This window comes from Copadichromis virginalis, linkage group LG6 (assembly GCF_057382275.1).
Source record: "Copadichromis virginalis isolate Kocher_CV1m ecotype Utaka linkage group LG6, C_Virginalis_male_GT1.1, whole genome shotgun sequence".
Taxonomy (NCBI): Eukaryota; Metazoa; Chordata; class Actinopteri; order Cichliformes; family Cichlidae; genus Copadichromis; species Copadichromis virginalis.
In genome coordinates, this window is record NC_140623.1 from 19,094,906 (window position 1) to 19,113,443 (window position 18,538).

General features: G+C 43.2%; 1 protein-coding gene across 1 annotated transcript in view; it reads left to right on the forward strand.

The window, feature by feature from the left end:
- LOC146707617 (ovochymase-2) overlaps nt 1–18,538 on the forward strand; it is a 32,132-nt gene that overhangs the window by 12,648 nt on the left and 946 nt on the right. Inside the window, exons 9-24 of the mRNA XM_085459060.1 lie at nt 114–254; nt 1,504–1,749; nt 1,904–2,089; nt 3,444–3,553; nt 3,834–3,934; nt 4,457–4,734; nt 4,972–5,135; nt 5,640–5,823; nt 5,927–6,145; nt 6,736–6,870; nt 7,012–7,233; nt 7,332–7,508; nt 8,928–9,040; nt 9,123–9,217; nt 9,617–9,906; nt 18,288–18,448. Coding sequence (XP_085315186.1) covers nt 114–254; nt 1,504–1,749; nt 1,904–2,089; nt 3,444–3,553; nt 3,834–3,934; nt 4,457–4,734; nt 4,972–5,135; nt 5,640–5,823; nt 5,927–6,145; nt 6,736–6,870; nt 7,012–7,233; nt 7,332–7,508; nt 8,928–9,040; nt 9,123–9,217; nt 9,617–9,906; nt 18,288–18,448 — 2,822 coding nt within the window. The remainder of the gene's footprint in view (nt 1–113; nt 255–1,503; nt 1,750–1,903; nt 2,090–3,443; nt 3,554–3,833; nt 3,935–4,456; nt 4,735–4,971; nt 5,136–5,639; nt 5,824–5,926; nt 6,146–6,735; nt 6,871–7,011; nt 7,234–7,331; nt 7,509–8,927; nt 9,041–9,122; nt 9,218–9,616; nt 9,907–18,287; nt 18,449–18,538) is intronic.

The window sequence follows — 18,538 nt, forward strand, 5'->3', positions numbered from 1 at the left end:
TGCAACATGTTTTACTCATTAGAAGTTGATGTTACTGTCTCTCTCTCTCCTCTGCTTTGTTTCATTCTCTCATACCTTCCCTTTTTCCTCTGTCCTTCCTCTCGCTGATCCAGGTACACACTGTGGCTACATCCTTCCCCCAGTGGTGGTCAGCGCCAGTGACACGATATCTGTGACCTTCCAGTCTGACAGTCGCCTCACAGACCGCGGATTCTCTGCCAAGTGGGAGGCTGTGTACCCTGAGGATATCACAGGTACTGAGCGCTGATGAACACACTCGCAGGAGTGCAAAACACACACGCGAATACACACACACGCAAACACACAGGAGCACCTCCACACCTGAGGCACATAATGCTGTAGCAGTACAGCATCTCATTTAGACAGAACATAAAATTCTTCCTCCTCTGTCACATATTTACAGTGGATATAAAAAGTCTACACTCCCCTGTAAAAATGCCAGGCTTTTGTTATTAAAAATAAATCGTGTCAAGGATTTTTTACACCTTCAGTGTGATCTATAACCCATAACATTCCATTCAAAAACACATTTATACCTTTTAATCTGTTTAAACTTACAATAGCCTGGTTGCATAAACATTCACAAAGTTAATTAATGCTTGCTTGAAGCACCTCTTGCTTTTTGGGTAGGCGTCTATCACCATGATACATCGCAACTTGGCAATATTTGCCCCCACTCCAAATCTGTCCAAGTACGAGAGTATCTCTTGTGCACGGTCCTCCTCAACTCGTCCCACAGATTTTCACCTGAGTTCAGGTCTGGGTTCTGGCTTTGCTGTTACAAAACTTTAATGTTCTGACAAATGTCTGAAATGGGTTGTAATTCCCTTCACCTTGCATAAAGCTCCGGCTGAAGAAAAAACAGCTCCAAAGCATGATGCTACCACTGCCATGCTTTACTCACGTGCAGTGCTGTTTTTGTGCCTTTTGGAATTAGCGGAGAAATATAGTTGTTGCATAAATAGGGAGAGCTCTATCAAAGCGCAGGAGTGCATAGTGACAAGCATCCAAAGAAAATGATAAAACTCCTTTCTTTATTTTAATCACAGTTATGAAGCTAGAGAAGAATTTGCAGCTGCACATCTGGTGAAGAAAAAGTTAAAGCACCAATCACACAGTGTAAAAATATAACGCTAAAACTCCTGCTGTCTACTTGAATAAAACACATAAAGGTTATCAGCAGGCTTCGGTGCTGTGTCAAAAATGAGTTTGGTAAATATACTGAATTATTAATATGTTTTAATGGATGTTTTAGCCATCATCATGTAAGCTGTGCAGTGAAGGTGAATGTTTTAAACTGTCCATCATATTAAATTGTTTATGAAAAATGAAAAGTTTAAAATAAATTCAAAATAATCAAAGAAGTTAAAAATGCTTCAAAGTTATACTTAATGCAACGGAGTAAATAGCCAGTTACATTCAATACTATGCTTCATAGTAGGCTCTCGTGCAGTTTTCTATCATTTCCCCTGTCTGTTTCAGAAATCCTGGGTTGTGGCTTTTCTTCAAAGGAGGAAACCGGAGTTATCAAGTCCCAGGACTGGCCCATGAATTACAAGGCCAACACCGAGTGCATGTGGAACATCAAGGTGCCTTCGGGGAAAAAAATCACGCTGACATTCACCCATTTTGACCTCGAAGCAAAAGATGCCCTAACGTCCACATGCTATGATAACATAATGGTCTATGACATCAATGGTCTGACTTCTGCACTGCTTCAAAGCTATGGTAAGCAGGTTTTTACAGCTGCCAATGTCTGTTCCCCAAATAATTTGTACCTGCAGAGCGAAAGTAACTGAAAGTCCTGCTTCGGTTAATTGAAGAAGCTTTTTTGTGTCACTTTGGAACTGTGGACAAACTTTTTTGTCATCAATCCTTTCAGGTCAGTTTTGTGGAACTACGCTGCCTGATCCCATCCAGACAAACGGCAACAGGCTGCTGATTCGTTTCCATACAGACTTGCTTACTGAAGCTAAAGGTTTCAGGGCCTATTGGACAACAAACCCCAGCCTGCCTGCTCCAACTGAGCCACCTGTTCAGCCCAATCCCTGGGACAACATCATCATAGGTGGAGTATCTGCTCCAGCCCCACACAGTTTATTACAAGCACCTAGACTGCATAGGTGAAGCTACATCGATCCACACTTTTCTACGAAAATAAATCAACTGATCTGTGTTGAACTCATAAACAATATGTTTATTCCCATCAGTTATACAAGGCCTGTTGTGGTGCACTGTTTTAGATTTCCAGTTCGCTAGGTTCAGGTTCACATTTGTTCCCTGTAGCATTAGACAGCTCAAAGGTCTTTCAATAGAATACAGTGTCGACTGTGTGCGCAAAGAAGCATTTCTTTGCTAATAAATTAGCAATGACAACCTTAAAAGGCAGTAATATATCAGATGTCACGTTGTCAGCGTGTCACACTGAATCCGAGTGGCAAAACAATAAATTAGTGCGCTGCATTTAACATCGCTGTTAAACACTGCTGCAAGTACTGAAACAGTCAGGCAGCATTTGCCATAATTAGGGACAGTGGAGCTCTGCACGGATTGAAATAAAGGACCTGCAATTTGTCACAGCACGGCTTCAATACCTGCAGCTATTTTATAAAATCGATCACTCTGTTTAGTATTTCTTAATCTTAACTAACACACTTTCAGCTGGGCAGTAGTTCCCACTAGCCAATTAAACTGACCCCCAGATAAGAGTTTAGCACAGCTGTTGCACAGACACATTTCACACATTCATCTGATTCATGATTTCTGCTTACTCTTTCTTCACACCCTCTTTACTGTCTCCCAGATGTGCAGTACAGCAAGGTGATTTGATGTGCCGACTTTTCCTACTAACTTGCCGGTTGTCACCTGATTTCCATTCTCAAATTGCCAATGAGCCCCAGGTGGCGCAGGGCCCTGCCAAACCGATAGCTGAAAATAGTTTTATAGATGGGCTCCACTGCCTAGGAGATTTTACTCATTCAGGCTCATGCAGGGTCGCCCTGTGAATAGAATGATGCAAGTAAAATGAGTACAAAGGAAGAAAATGTGTGATAAGAGTGACTGGGACAGTTTAGTGGGAAGTCTGTAGATTAATAAATTTATATCTTCACGCATGTCCATGTTGTGACATCAATTAGCTGAATTTTGCCGCAGGAGCATCGTATTATTTTTGAATGAAGATAAAGACATTGCAGTATGTGTGCATATTACTAAAAGCCAGAATCATTAGGACACACCACACAGTTTAAACCTGATACAACTGGAAAATTATTTTTAAAAAAACACAAGTCTGTTAGCTGCTGATACGTGTCGTCTATTCAGGCTTTATTTACACAGGCACAGATTTGTTTGTGTAGCCTGTACAGTGCACAAACAAATCATTTCTCGAGAGACTCTGTACATGTGGGTGTTTGCCTTTCCAGACTGGCCAAGCACATGTGGGAAACCAGCCATTCCTCCTGCTGTTGTGTCACGTATTGTGAATGGAGAGCCAGCCACACCGCACTCCTGGCCCTGGCAAGTGTCCATGCAGGTGAGAATCTCCATGTGCCAATGAGGAAAATTCACAGAAAGATGAAAACAAACGGCATCGAAAAGCCTCACGAGTACATAACCTGTGCAGTTACAGTTTCCTCACAATATGATATCAGTGTCCTTTTCTGTATCCTATATTAATTTTCTGATTGACTGTACAGATCTGAACCCAATGCTGTTCATCACATTTAATCATCATCATCATCATCATCATCATCATCATCATCATCATCATCATCATCATCCTGTTTAGTGAGTTTCTTCTCTGCTTGTTTCAGGTCTGGCCGACCAGTCAGCCAGAACCCACATTCTCCCATACCTGCGGTGGTACTCTTATTCATAAGAACTGGGTACTTACAGCAGCCCACTGCTTTATAAGGTACATGTTCAGTTCCCTCATCAATAAATACATGTACTATTTCTAGTAATGTGTTCCAAAAAAAGTTTTTCAAGTCAGTTACAAAGAAATGACATTTAAGTCTGGCTTTTATTGGCTTTTATTTCTGCAAAAGTTTTCCTAAACTTCCTAGAAGCCCATTTGTGTAATCTCAGGAGGCAGTTATCTCTGTCTGTGTGTGTGTGTGTGTGTGTGTGTGTGTGTGTGTGTGTGTGTGTGTGTGTGTGTGTGTGCACTGTTACCTCGGGCTTATTACAGTGTGGGAACAATGCCTTGTTAGAAATGCCTCAACGCTTTGGCTAATAGGCTACAGTGTTCTTTAGAAATAGAGGCGCTGGTGCACCATGGAGCCTTTCGAGTATACATATATATGATAGATACATTTTTGTGGAACTAGAAATCCCACAATCCAAACAGATACAGCTTTATGTCACACAGTGCACTGACAGTGACAGGTACAGTGTAAAGCATTAGCATTAGTTCATCTGCTCATTTCCCACCTAGATACGCTGATGAGCTGGAGCGTTGGCGCATGTGCCTCGGCAAACACAACTTGACCTACACGGAGCCGAGTGAGCGATGCTTCAACATATCTGGTATCTATCGCCACGAGGGCTTCAAGTACCCCACAGTGCCCTCGGTGGAGTTTGACATTGCCTTGGTCAGACTGGATGGAGAGGTGACACCCACTGATGAGATATCATTTGCTTGCCTTCCATCTGAAGAGGAAGCCCTACCTGAGGGAAAGAAGTGCTACGCCACCGGCTGGGGAGATGAAACTGGTGCTGTTTTTGTCTTGTCATGTTCATTAGCAGCCTCTGATAAAATAATTGTAGCCTGATGTTTCAGAGCTGTGTTAAAGTGATATTTATTTACAAAGAACTAGAACTGCATCACCTCAGAATTGTATATTTAGCATGCCCTCTGCTGGATTTAATGTGTAAATGCCTCTTTTTTAATGTTCCTGCGTCAATCTCGAGGCTTCTGTAACAACTGAAATGACTCTGTGTGTTTATCAGGTAATTCAATTAACCCTAAAGCTGCAGAAGCGCTCAACCAGGTCGCCTTGCCTGTGGTGCCTTATGACACCTGTAACAGGATGGATTACTGGTGGTTCCAGGTCAAGACCTCCATGATCTGCTGTGGTTATACACTGCCTGATGAGCTCAAGTCTGTTTGTCAGGTAAAAGAAGAACTATAAGAGGAGCTATATTGCGGCCATAAATTGAGGTTTATCTTAACAGTAAACTGGTCTGGTCGGATAACGCTTAATTTCTGTACAAGACTCCATCTGTTGGGCAGGCTGATGTCTTTTGGTCAGCATTGCTGGTGAGATGGTAGCACAGAGAGAAACTGGAAACTACTTAATGGACTGGGGAAGAGGGCCAGCTCTTTCCAGTTCAGTCCCCTAGACTCCATAGATGAGGTGGGTGAGAGGAGGATGATAGCCAAGCTAATGTCCATTACAGACAACACCTCTCACCTCTCAACATCCTCTCACTCAGGATAAATAACTTTGGATTTAACTACTCTTGGTAGTGTGGCTTTGATTTCACTTTCCCTTTCGACTCTTGTCAGGTTCTAACAGGTGAATTTCCCCAGTGTGGGACTAAATAAAGTTATCTTATCTAATCTTTTAAAAGAACAACAAAACCACTTTAGTGTTTTAATGTTCTGCTCTTGACAGGGGGATTCAGGGGGACCCCTGGTTTGCCAGGATAAAATTGGCGATCCATGGGAAGTTCATGGCATAACTAGCTTTGGCCCTATTGGATGCATTATGGATAAGAAGCCTTCTGTGTTCACCCGCTCTTCTGCCTACATCCCGTGGATAACAAATGTCATCCGCCGACACCTCTACAATGAGCACAGTATGAATCCAGCTCTTTAAACATACTTCGTTTCCCCACTGTGACAATATGTGACAAAGTCAAAGTGTAATGCCAGTTTTCTCTCTCTGTCTTCTCTATGTAGCATCAGGCTGTGGGGGACCAAAGGACCTGACTGGTACTGGTGGCACTCTGTCCTCTATGGGTTACCCTGGCACCTACAGCAACACAGCCCAGTGCCAGTGGAACATTCAAGTGCCTGAAGGCAAATTGGTTCACCTCCATTTCCACAATTTCTCTCTGGAGGAGAGTGATTTGTGCCTAAATGACAAAGTCAGACTCTCAGACAAAACAGGAAGTCTGGGTATGTGAGGATCTGCCTTCTTTCCATGTTAGACACCAGCGCAGACATTTCAGCACAGTCAGTGCAGCCTCTTGTTGTTGTGACAGTGATGTAACCAATCATTATAATGTCTAAAGTTTGATCATTTGTGATGTCAGGATAAAACCTAAAATTTGTCAGGCTAAAAAAAATTGAACATCTGCATAGCATGCATGGCAACCAGAAGCCCAAAGTAGACAAATAAATCTCTACCCAAGTAAAAATACCTACAGACCGGTAACAAATAAAAGAAAAACCTTTGACCCCCACAAGGAGCTTTCACTTCCAGAATGGCACTCAGTTATATAACCACCATGTGCTAAAGAACCATGGCATTAAACAGACTGGTACAAGCAACTTATTGAGATAGAATATATACTCAAATAACCCTTTTTTACTGTGTAGTAAAGTGCCATTAATCAGTTTGCCAGGCATAGCACTGAACAGATAGTGGTGTCACATGTGATCAGCCCTAAATGTCTCAAACACATATCTGCAGTTTTTGGGGGGAATTTTTATTATGAAATGAACTCCTAGGACAGAGCTTCTAACACATTTTCATATTACCTCAGGTACCCACTGCAGTCACGTGCCTCCTGCAGACATGGTGAGTGATGGGAATACGCTTCACATCAGTTTCTCCTCCAACGACAAAGTGGTTGACTCAGGCTTCACTGCCACCTGGAGGGCAGTGGATGCTACAAAAGGTAAGATAACATAAGACTGCGAGGGAAAATTAAAAAATGTAAAGCTTTAAATATCTAATTTTCATAATATTTTTAAATCTTCTCCTTTCCTCTTTTCAAACTCTATTCCCTTCCCTCCTGTTTCTTCTTGTTGTACTTCAGTTCCATGTGGAGGGACTTTCAGCAGTGATCAGGGTGAAATTACTTCTCCTTACTGGCCTAATGACCACCAAGCCCAGATTGTCTGCACGTGGCGCATCAACGTTCCTTCATCAAGAAGTATTCATGTAGCCTTCACTCACTTTGAGCTGCAAGCTGTAAACCTGTTAGGAAATTGTGTGGACTATGTGGAGGTCATCAATGGTGAAACGATGGCATCACTCGGTGGGTCTCCGAACTTTAAATACCGTCCACAATTTATGTCTCAGGTCACATAACACACAATGGTGGAAAACTGTAATTTATTCTCCTCTATTCTGCAGGTCGATTCTGCGGATTTGCCCCTCCACCCCTCATCAACATCCCTAGTAACACAGTCGTCATCCGCTTCCTTAGTAATGGAGCCAGCCAAGGTTTCCGTGGTTACTGGACTACTGACACCAGTATCTTCCCAACTCTACCACCTCTCCCTAGTAATCCATGGGACAACATCACCATCAGTGAGTGTAGACATACACTGTAAAAAACTGCTATAAAGATACTTTAAAGGTACAGTCAGCCATAGTTTTTTAGGTTATTTAATAAAAAAAAAATACTTTACTCATAGATTTACATTTATTAGTGTGTAATTGCATTTTGCAACAATTAATGCATGGTCATAAATTCTGAAATTATCATTAAAAATACATCGAGTGTTAATTGGTTTGTGGAAGCTACCATGTTGCCCGCCATCTTGAATATAAGGGCTGAGACAGATCGTCATTAAAGCTAATGAGGTATATGTATAGGGTTAGATACTAGCCACATAGTAATACACCACAGTCAGAGAAGAAAGGAACTTGTAGCCCTTTATGTGAAATGGAGGCAAATTTTATTTATATCTTAAGATATGAAGGATCCGAGAATTTATATATATATATAAATATATAAATATATATACATATATATAGTCCAAGAAATATAAGATCCACTTCAAAGAAAGTTTTACCAACAGTATGTAGCATTAGCTAACAAGGGCTAACAGCAGCTAAGCTAAGCTGTTTTTGGCTTTGTTAGTAGCTAACAAAGACAAACAGCAGTGCTTACTGACAGAAAAGTTCTTCAGTATCGCTGTCATTAACAGAATTGAGTTTCACTTTCTTATTTATTTATATCAGACTCTTTTCACAAAGTTTGACAGCCTCATCCAGCGTAAACAAATATGGATTGAATGGCAGCCACTGTAGCTAGGATTATGCACTTGAATTGAGAGTTAACTGCAACCTGAGTTTTTGCAAACTGTAATGTTACATTTGTGATGTTCTTTGCAAATACAGGTAAATTCTGTAAATACTGATACAAATAACAATCTGAACCCACTGAAAATTTCTTCCTAATTTATTTGTGTATTTGACGCAAATATAAATGAACACAAATGTTTCAATCACTAATTTACAAGTTGTAATTTCAGTTTACAGACTAAACATTGTGGTGTTAAGGTTTAGACCTGCAAGGTTTGGCATCACTGAATGAGACTCCTGCCGCTGTCAATCACATCTGCCTAGTTCACCTTCAGAGTGGTTGTTGGTCCAATGTTGAAAACAGCAGCAGTTTTATGCCTGTCTGGCACAAGGAGTAGGAGAATTGTGACACAGCTGATATCCTTTCATAGTTCACCAAAATACAGAGACTGACACAAACCTCTGGGTGTTGGGGTATGCAGTTATATTTCACAGGTAAAAACAGTATAATGGTAACCAAGCTGACAGTATTACACTGTAATGCTTAAATTTACTGTATCTATCTTTTACTGTAAGAAAAACTGATGTTGTAGTTTAAAGAAGCTATGCTACTGGGTTTTTTTCTCATTTATTCTTTACTTAAAATATATTTACTGTATGACTGGTATAGATAATAAATGGTGCACTTTCTTTTCCCAGTCTGGCCAGAAAATTGTGGAAACCCAGAGGTGAAACCTAGCACAGCCACTGTGAGAATTGTAAATGGTGTAGAAGCGATCCCCCACTCCTGGCCCTGGCAAGTCTCTATGCAGGTACTGTCAGCTCCTGTTCTGCATGACAGTCAGTGACAGAGCAGATCTTTTCTTCTATAAATATTCATGTCTCTCTTTTTAGGCTTCACCGTTCTCTCCTATACCTTATATGCATGGCTGTGGAGGCTCTTTGATTCATGAAGAATGGATCCTGACTGCTGCTCACTGTTTCATGTTGTAAGATATAACTACAAAACTATCTAAATTATAGGAATTTAAATAGCACAGTTTTTGAAAGTGATTATACCTGATAAATCTGAAGTTACAATTCATCAAATGAAAGTGTAAAGAAATGGGAGATATCACCTGAATCTGTATCTTCCCTCAGCTTTATAGCTCTCGTTATAATGAGTTTAACCCTTACATACAGTTATGTGTGCTTTGTTCATACAAAAGCTAAAGTTAGGAACTAGCTGGAGTAATCAGTGCGGATCAATGACTGTAGAAATCAGACGAAACTGTAGAGACCTTTTAGATTCAATCATTAGTAAAGTCAGCCAAAGCTAAAAGAGAAGCTGAAGAAAAAATAAAAACCTGTTCTGTCTCCTTCACATTTATCTTTCACTTGATTTCCAGCCCACTGAATGTACCCTCCTTCTGGCGCATGTGCCTGGGGAAGCACCACATGAACTCCTCCATGGACATTCCCTCAGCTGAGGAATGCTACAAGGTGGATACCATCATTCGCCACAAAGGATTTGTCTACGAGCAGGATCCCAATGACATCACCAACGACATAGCCCTGGTTCACTTGGCCAAACCTGTCAATATGACAAAAGAGATCAGCCCCATCTGCTTGCCGAAACCTGGGGTCGTGATGCCTGCTGGGACGCCGTGCTTTGTCACCGGCTGGGGAGACGAGAAGGGTAAAAACAGTCATGCATTTCCAACCTTCCTTCGGTCTGTACTTGTACTATAAAATTAGGAACATCCTGTCTCAGTGATGCTAAGAAACTAGTAGGGGTGCAACGATACACAAAATTCACAGTTCGGTTCGGTTCGATACTTTGGTGTCACGGTTCGATAGTTTTTCGATACAAAAAAAATGTTCATGCCTTTTTAATTTGTCATTTATTAAAATTATAAATATATATTTTAACTCAAAAGTACAGTTTTTAAATTTAATGTTGCTGAAACAAAAATAATTAAAAAAATAAATATATCTCAGGGCTCTCAAAATTTCAAAATCCCTGGTAGCCCTTCGGGCAGGGACTCTTCAGTTTTTGGTAGCCAAAAATAAATGTAAGTAGCCCGAATAAAAAAGAGAGCAATTTTTTTGATTGATGTTTTGTTTCCTGTTTTGTTTCCTTTACAATATTATACATTAAAGTATAATATTGTAAAGGAAACAAAACATTAATCAAAAAATTGTTGAAAAACAAATTACAACATTGTATAAAAATTACAATCATCAACTCAAATACTTGGTTCTAATTGAACAGAAATTTCTATGAACTTGTAAGAACTGTGTAGGACATGAATCAGTCTGTGTCAGATCCTGAATTTGAAATTTCCGCTGAAGTCACGGGTAAGAGACAGTGGAACCAAGATCTAGGCCATTTGCTTTTTGAAGTTTGCAAAGACTGCTAAATTTTGCCAGTGGTAGTTCACTCTTTGCAACATAGTACGCTGTTCTAAACAGATTTTTCAGGTTTATTTTTAGTATGTTATTTGCAATTGGTGTTTGTTCTGGGAAAGATATTGCAGACTGAGCAATAATGCATTTCTTGCATTTCTCATGGGTTCTAATGGGGGCCTTTCTTAAAATGACTGGTCCCAGTAACAAAGGCGCTTGTCGACTCAGAAATCGAGAGAAAACCAACAACACACCCGGCAGAACATTATGTTATTTACACGGGTGCACATAAGTGGTCCGCATGTGCGCATTCGCTGTCAAAATAAAAGACTCGCACCAGATAAGAAGTTGCAACGCGCGTTTGCGTATCTGATTGAGGAATCACTCATCTTTGGAAAAGAGAGTTTATTACAGAGAAATGGCTCTTTCCAAAATAAAAGCTATACTATACGCTTCTTCTGGGCTATATTCTCAGCAGCATATTGTAGCGGGTCAGGGCTGTTCGGGGTTCTGTTTGTACAGTTATGTTTTGTTTATGTTGCCATAGTGACGGGTGACGCCCTCTCGCTGCGACGGTGTGTCCTTCCGGGGTCAGAGGGCGCCCTGTGTGTTGTTGTTGTTGTTGTTGTTGTTGTTGCTGTGCGGTTGCCGCGCTGAGCAGTTAGCTAGCGGCAGTGTTCTTCTGCAGATGTCAATAAACGGCTGTGCTCCCTGGCTAGCTCACGGGAAGCAAGACCAAACGACACCTCCGTCTCCTCGTTGTCTGAGCTCGCCACATTGGTGTCAGAAGTGGGATGATGGTGGCACCCCATGTTCTGACCCGAGTGACTTGGTGCGCCAAAAGAAGGCACCTGGACATTTGCAAAGTGAAAGCAAAAAACAAGCGCAAATTCAAACGCGATTTCAATATGTCACATATTGACAGTGGCTCACCGATGCCAATGACATAATTACCCAGCTACATTTCCGAAAGAATGCAAAAGCATTGACATATATTTTTTCCTTCCTATGATAGCCCGACGGGCAGGGCTGAGATAGATTTTGGTAGCCCGACTGGAAAAATCGCTAGCCCCGGGACGTCGGGCTAGCGATTTTGCGAGCCCTGCTGTTACAGGTATGGCCCTTTAAGGATGAAGCCTGATGGGAAATGTATTCGGGATGTGTGTAGCGGGACTGCCTGGTGTATGTGTGAAGAGAGAGAGCGGAGAAGGGGAAAAAGTAACGGTTAGCTACAGAAGAGACGAAAAGAAAATAAATAAAAGGAATATAATAACTCCCTCGACAGCCAGAGTTGTGTCGGCGATGCTCGCTGTGAGTAAACTGTTTCAGCCACTGTACGCGGTGTTCGTGCCTTAGAGAAGAAATAAAGTTCGGTGAAGCAGTTTCCTATGCCTCCTTCTATCTTTTTGCTAGCGGAGTTGACCTGTATAGTAAGCTGTTGCCGGCTACGAGTCAGTTACGAACCTTCAAGTAACTGCCAGAGGTTTCCTTACTACGGTTCGGGGCCGCGGATCTGGCGCGGTAACACCTGTATCTGATTGAGGAAACACTCATCTTTGGAAAAGAGAGTTTATTACAGAGAAATGGCTCTTTCCAAAATAAAAGCTATACTATACGCTTCTTCTGGGCTATATTCTCAGCAGCATATTGTAGCGGGCCAGGGCTGTTCGGGGTTCTGTTTGTACAGTTATGTTTTGTTTATGTTGCCATAGTGACGGGTGACGCCCTCTCGCTGCGACGGTGTGTCCTTCCGGGGTCAGAGGGCGCCCTGTGTGTTGTTGTTGTTGTTGCTGTGCGGTTGCCGCGCTGAGCAGTTAGCTAGCGGCAGTGTTCTTCTGCAGATGTCAATAAACGGCTGTGCTCCCTGGCTAGCTCACGGGAAGCAAGACCAAACGACACCTCCGTCTCCTCGTTGTCTGAGCTCGCCACATTGGTGTCAGAAGTGGGATGATGGTGGCACCCCATGTTCTGACCCGAGTGACTTGGTGCGCCAAAAGAAGGCACCTGGACATTTGCAAAGTGAAAGCAAAAAACAAGCGCGATTTCAATATGTCACATATTGACAGTGGCTCACCGATGCCAATGACATAATTACCCAGCTACATTTCCGAAAGAATGCAAAAGCATTGACATATATTTTTTCCTTCCTATGATAGCCCGACGGGCAGGGCTGAGATAGATTTTGGTAGCCCGACTGGAAAAATCGCTAGCCCCGGGACGTCGGGCTAGCGATTTTGCGAGCCCTGTGTTACAGGTATGGCCCTTTAAGGATGAAGCCTGATGGGAAATGTATTCGGGATGTGTGTAGCGGGACTGCCTGGTGTATGTGTGAAGAGAGAGAGCGGAGAAGGGGAAAAAGTAACGGTTAGCTACAGAAGAGACGAAAAGAAAATAAATAAAAGGAATATAATAACTCCCTCGACAGCCAGAGTTGTGTAGGCGATGCTCGCTGTGAGTAAACCGTTTCAGCCACTGTACGCGGTGTTCGTGCCTTAGAGAAGAAATAAAGTTCGGTGAAGCAGTTTCCTATGCCTCCTTCTATCTTTTTGCTAGCGGAGTTGACCTGTATAGTAAGCTGTTGCCGGCTACAAGTCAGTTACGGAACCTTCAAGTAACTGCCAGAGGTTTCCTTACTACGGTTCGGGGCCGCGGATCTGGCGCGGTAACACCTGTATCTGATTGAGGAAACACTCATCTTTGGAAAAGAGAGTTTATTACAGAGAAATGGCTCTTTCCAAAATAAAAGCTATACTATACGCTTCTTCTGGGCTATATTCTCAGCAGCATATTGTAGCGGGCCAGGGCTGTTCGGGGTTCTGTTTGTACAGTTATGTTTTGTTTATGTTGCCATAGTGACGGGTGACGCCCTCTCGCTGCGACGGTGTGTCCTTCCGGGGTCAGAGGGCGCCCTGTGTGTTGTTGTTGTTGTTGTTGCTGTTGCTGTGCGGTTGCCGCGCTGAGCAGTTAGCTAGCGGCAGTGTTCTTCTGCAGATGTCAATAAACGGCTGTGCTCCCTGGCTAGCTCACGGGAAGCAAGACCAAACGACACCTCCGTCTCCTCGTTGTCTGAGCTCGCCACATTGGTGTCAGAAGTGGGATGATGGTGGCACCCCATGTTCTGACCCGAGTGACTTGGTGCGCCAAAAGAAGGCACCTGGACATTTGCAAAGTGAAAGCAAAAAACAAGCGCAAATTCAAACGCGATTTCAATATGTCACATATTGACAGTGGCTCACCGATGCCAATGACATAATTACCCAGCTACATTTCCGAAAGAATGCAAAAGCATTGACATATATTTTTTCCTTCCTATGATAGCCCGATGGGCAGGGCTGAGATAGATTTTGGTAGCCCGACTGGAAAAATCGCTAGCCCCGGGACGTCGGGCTAGCGATTTTGCGAGCCCTGTGTTACAGGTATGGCCCTTTAAGGATGAAGCCTGATGGGAAATGTATTCGGGATGTGTGTAGCGGGACTGCCTGGTGTATGTGTGAAGAGAGAGAGCGGAGAAGGGGAAAAAGTAACGGTTAGCTACAGAAGAGACGAAAAGAAAATAAATAAAAGGAATATAATAACTCCCTCGACAGCCAGAGTTGTGTCGGCGATGCTCGCTGTGAGTAAACTGTTTCAGCCACTGTACGCGGTGTTCGTGCCTTAGAGAAGAAATAAAGTTCGGTGAAGCAGTTTCCTATGCCTCCTTCTATCTTTTTGCTAGCGGAGTTGACCTGTATAGTAAGCTGTTGCCGGCTACGAGTCAGTTACGGAACCTTCAAGTAACTGCCAGAGGTTTCCTTACTACGGTTCGGGGCCGCGGATCTGGCGCGGTAACACCTGTATCTGATTGAGGAAACACTCATCTTTGGAAAAGAGAGTTTATTACAGAGAAATGGCTCTTTCCAAAATAAAAGCTATACTATACACTTCTTCTGGGCTATATTCTCAGCAGCATATTGTAGCGGGCCAGGGCTGTTCGGGGTTCTGTTTGTACAGTTATGTTTTGTTTATGTTGCCATAGTGACGGGTGACGCCCTCTCGCTGCGACGGTGTGTCCTTCCGGGGTCAGAGGGCGCCCTGTGTGTTGTTGTTGTTGTTGCTGTTGCTGTGCGGTTGCCGCGCTGAGCAGTTAGCTAGCTGCAGTGTTCTTCTGCAGATGTCAATAAACGGCTGTGCTCCCTGGCTAGCTCACGGGAAGCAAGACCAAACGATACCTCCGTCTCCTCCTTGTCTGAGCTCGCCACAATATTAAACATATCAAGTCCCCATAAGGAGAATCATGTTAGCAACAGCAGCTGTTAAAAGAGAGGAACAGCGCCTTCAGGTCCGGAAGCAGGGAGAGCTACAGCAGGGCTAGAGCCAACCTGAAAAAAGGCATTATGAAGGCCAAGGCGGACTATAGGAAGAAGATCGAGAACCACCTGGAGAGTAAGAACAGCCGGCTGGTGTGGCAGGGTGTCCAGCAGCTGACAAACTACAAGTCCAAATCAGGTATGGCTGAAGGTGACATAGCATTGGCAGAGGAGCTGAACATCTTCTTCACACGCTTTGAGGTCACTGCACCCTATGCCTCAGAGGAACAGCTACACCATACAGCCCACAGCAGCAGTACCATCATCATTCTGGAGGAGCATGAAGTGAGGCGCACCCTGCGGGCTGTTAACCCGAGGAAGGCAGCCGGCCCAGATGGTGTACCAGGACGTGTGCTGAGAGACTGCGCAGACCAGCTTGCCTATATTTTCACCAGGATTTTTAACCAATCCCTTGAACAGTCAAACGTCCCACCCTGCCTCAAGACCTCCACCATAATACCCTTGCCCAAGAAACCTCATATCTCTAGCCTAAATGACTATAGACCAGTGGCACTAACCCCGGTGGTGATGAAGTGCTTTGAGAAACTGGTGCGTTACCACATCACAGCAGCCCTACCCAGCAGCCTTGACCCACACCAGTTTGCCTACAGAGCAAACCGATCGACAGAGGACGCCATAGCAACAGCACTCAATGTAGCATTAACACATCTGGAGAGGCAAGGAAGCTATGTGCGTATGCTCTTTGTGGATTATAGCTCGGCATTTAATACCATTCTTCCATACAAACTGGACGCCAAGCTAAAAGACCTAGGGCTTCCTCACAGCACCTGTGGATCAATAGCTTCCTCACCGACCGCAGACAGAGAGTGAGAGTGGGACGTTACACATCTCCAGCCCTAAATCTAAGCACTGGGTCGCCACAGGGCTGCGTGCTTAGTCCACTGCTCTACTCGCTTTATACACACGACTGCACCCCCGCCCACCAGAGCAACACCATTGTAAAGTTCGCAGATGACACTACTGTGGTGGGGCTCATATCTGGGGGAGATGAGTCTGCCTACAGAGATGAGGTGGAGCGGCTGTCTTCATGGTGCAAGGATAACAACCTTCTCCTAAACACGAAAAAGACCAAAGAACTCATAATTGACTACAGAAGACACAAGACAGAAATCCAACCACTAATCATCAGCGACGACTATGTGGAGAGGGTGGCAGACTTCCGCTTCTTGGGAGTCAGCATAGAGGGAAACCTATCCTGGAGTGTGAATACCTCTGAGCTACTGAAAAAGACACAACAGAGACTGTACTTTCTGAGAGTGCTTAGGAAGAACAACATCACACAGAGACTGCTGGTGTCTTTCTACAGAGCCTCCATCGAAAGCATACTAACGTACTGCATAGGCATATGGTACGCTAGCTGCACAGTGGCTCAGAGGAAAGCACTCCAGGGAGTAATCAACGCTGCCCAAAGGACAATCGGCTGCCCTCTCCTCAAACTGAAAGACCTACACAGTTCCCGCTGCCTCAAAAGAGCCCATAACATCATAAAGGACACCTCACACCCTGGACACTCCATGTTCGAACTGCTGCCTTCAGGTAAACGGTATAGAACAACATACACAAGGACTAACAGACTCAAACACAGTTTCTACCCAATTGCAATATCATGTCTCAATGCTACTAAAAGTAGATGACTTTCATTGCCCCTGTTGTCATTTGTGCCCTTGATGTTGGAATGCTTTCAGACATGTTTTGTTGGATGCGCTAACAAATTGACTGAGTGATTGATTGTTTGAGTGATATATCAACTAGGTCGTATGTTGAGTGTCTGTATGGGGCCTTAGGCCTGGATTGCTTGGGTGTATTTACTGTATGAGAACACTGTATTTTATATGTATTTCTATCTTTTATATCATATCTATTATAGTTTATAAGTATTTATCTTTCGTGATGTTGCACTGACCGGAGACATCTTTCAATTTCATTGTACTTGTGACAATGACAATAAAGAATATTCTATTCTATTCTATGTGCTAACGGCTGTCTAAATGACTCGGGTAAAGTTTGTAGCATGCATGCTTGTTGTTTTTGTCTGCTTCCACTTGTCTTTGCACTAGGATGATGTCGGCGTAAATGTGCAGTCATATTCGTTGTGTTCTCGTTGAAATGACGTTAACGCCACAACACGGCAAATCTCCGTTAATGAGCTACCCCTGCGTGGGGCTAGACGGCCAACACGTTAACGAGCTAACTGCGCTAACACACTAGTTCCCACCCATGTAATTGAGCATTGCGTGGCACATCCAACATACTGTTTTACTTTAGTCCATGACGCGCTTACCTTCAGGGTCATACGTCACATGAAAACCAAAATAATTCCAAACGCCAGATCTGAATGAGGGTGGGGGAGGTTCAATTTGCCATGTTGCAAGGAGAGCTTAACTTCTGTCTCGCTAGCTTGCCCTGCGCTCTTCCTTCTGACTATGCTGTCTGTGTTGAACGCTCAGTGGATCTGCGCTCGAAAGTGCAGCCTAGGCGGAGTAGTCGAACGCAGATTCACTGAGCGCTCAACACAGACAGCATCGTCAGAAGGAAAATTGATAAAATAAATTACAAATGTTGTATTGTTCGATACATATGCGTACCGAACCGAAAGCACTGTATCGAACGGTTCAATATCGATACGAGTATTGTTGCACCCCTAGAAACTAGTCATAAAAAACACAACAGAAAGAAAAGAAAGAAATAACAACTTTCAATTGTCCAATTACTTTTGAGCCTCTGAAAATACAGGGCAATTTATAAAAGTGGCTGTAGTTCATAAACAGTTAATGCAATACTTTTGTTAAACCCCTGGAATTAAAGCTGAACGTTTACAGTTCAATTACATCTTGAGTGTTTGATTTTAAATGCACTCTGATAGTCTAAAAAAGCCAATACTACACTAAATTGAGTCTCTGCCCAGAAACGTCAGGCTGGATCAGTGACCCTGAGCTATTCTTACTTATGCTGCTATAGGCTCAGGCTATTTAATTTCCAATCCCCACTATGTGATTAACTGTTGTCTACTTTCTTTTGTATTCATTTTTTATGATGTTTGTTGTTCCTAGTCTCTGTAGGATCCTGTTTCCTCATTCTATCTTCCTCATTGCTGCCTCCCTGAGCCTGGTTCAGCTGGAGGTCCCCTGTTGTTAAAACAAGGGGGTACACACATAAAAACCCCACTTTTTGGCATCCAGCAGTAGTGATGACTTTAGATTTAGTGATACAATATGTAAAACAAAATTATTAGTGTAAACATGTTTGTGTTATTTTCTGAAATTTCTATGATGTAAAGATTTTAATTTGTTCTTCTTATATTTAGGTAACCTGTTCCCTAAAGTGGCCGAGAAGCTTAATCAGGCAGCGCTGCCTGTTATCGACTTCGAAACCTGCAGTAAGCCTGCTTACTGGTGGGACACCCTCAGGCCCTCCATGATCTGTGCCGGCTACGAGTCCCCAGATGAGCTCAAGTCAGCCTGTCAGGTTTGACGACACATTTAGAAAAGAGTATTTGCTTGAATTAAGGATGCACTGACGTTTGGACAATATATCAATGCATCCATCATCTAAATG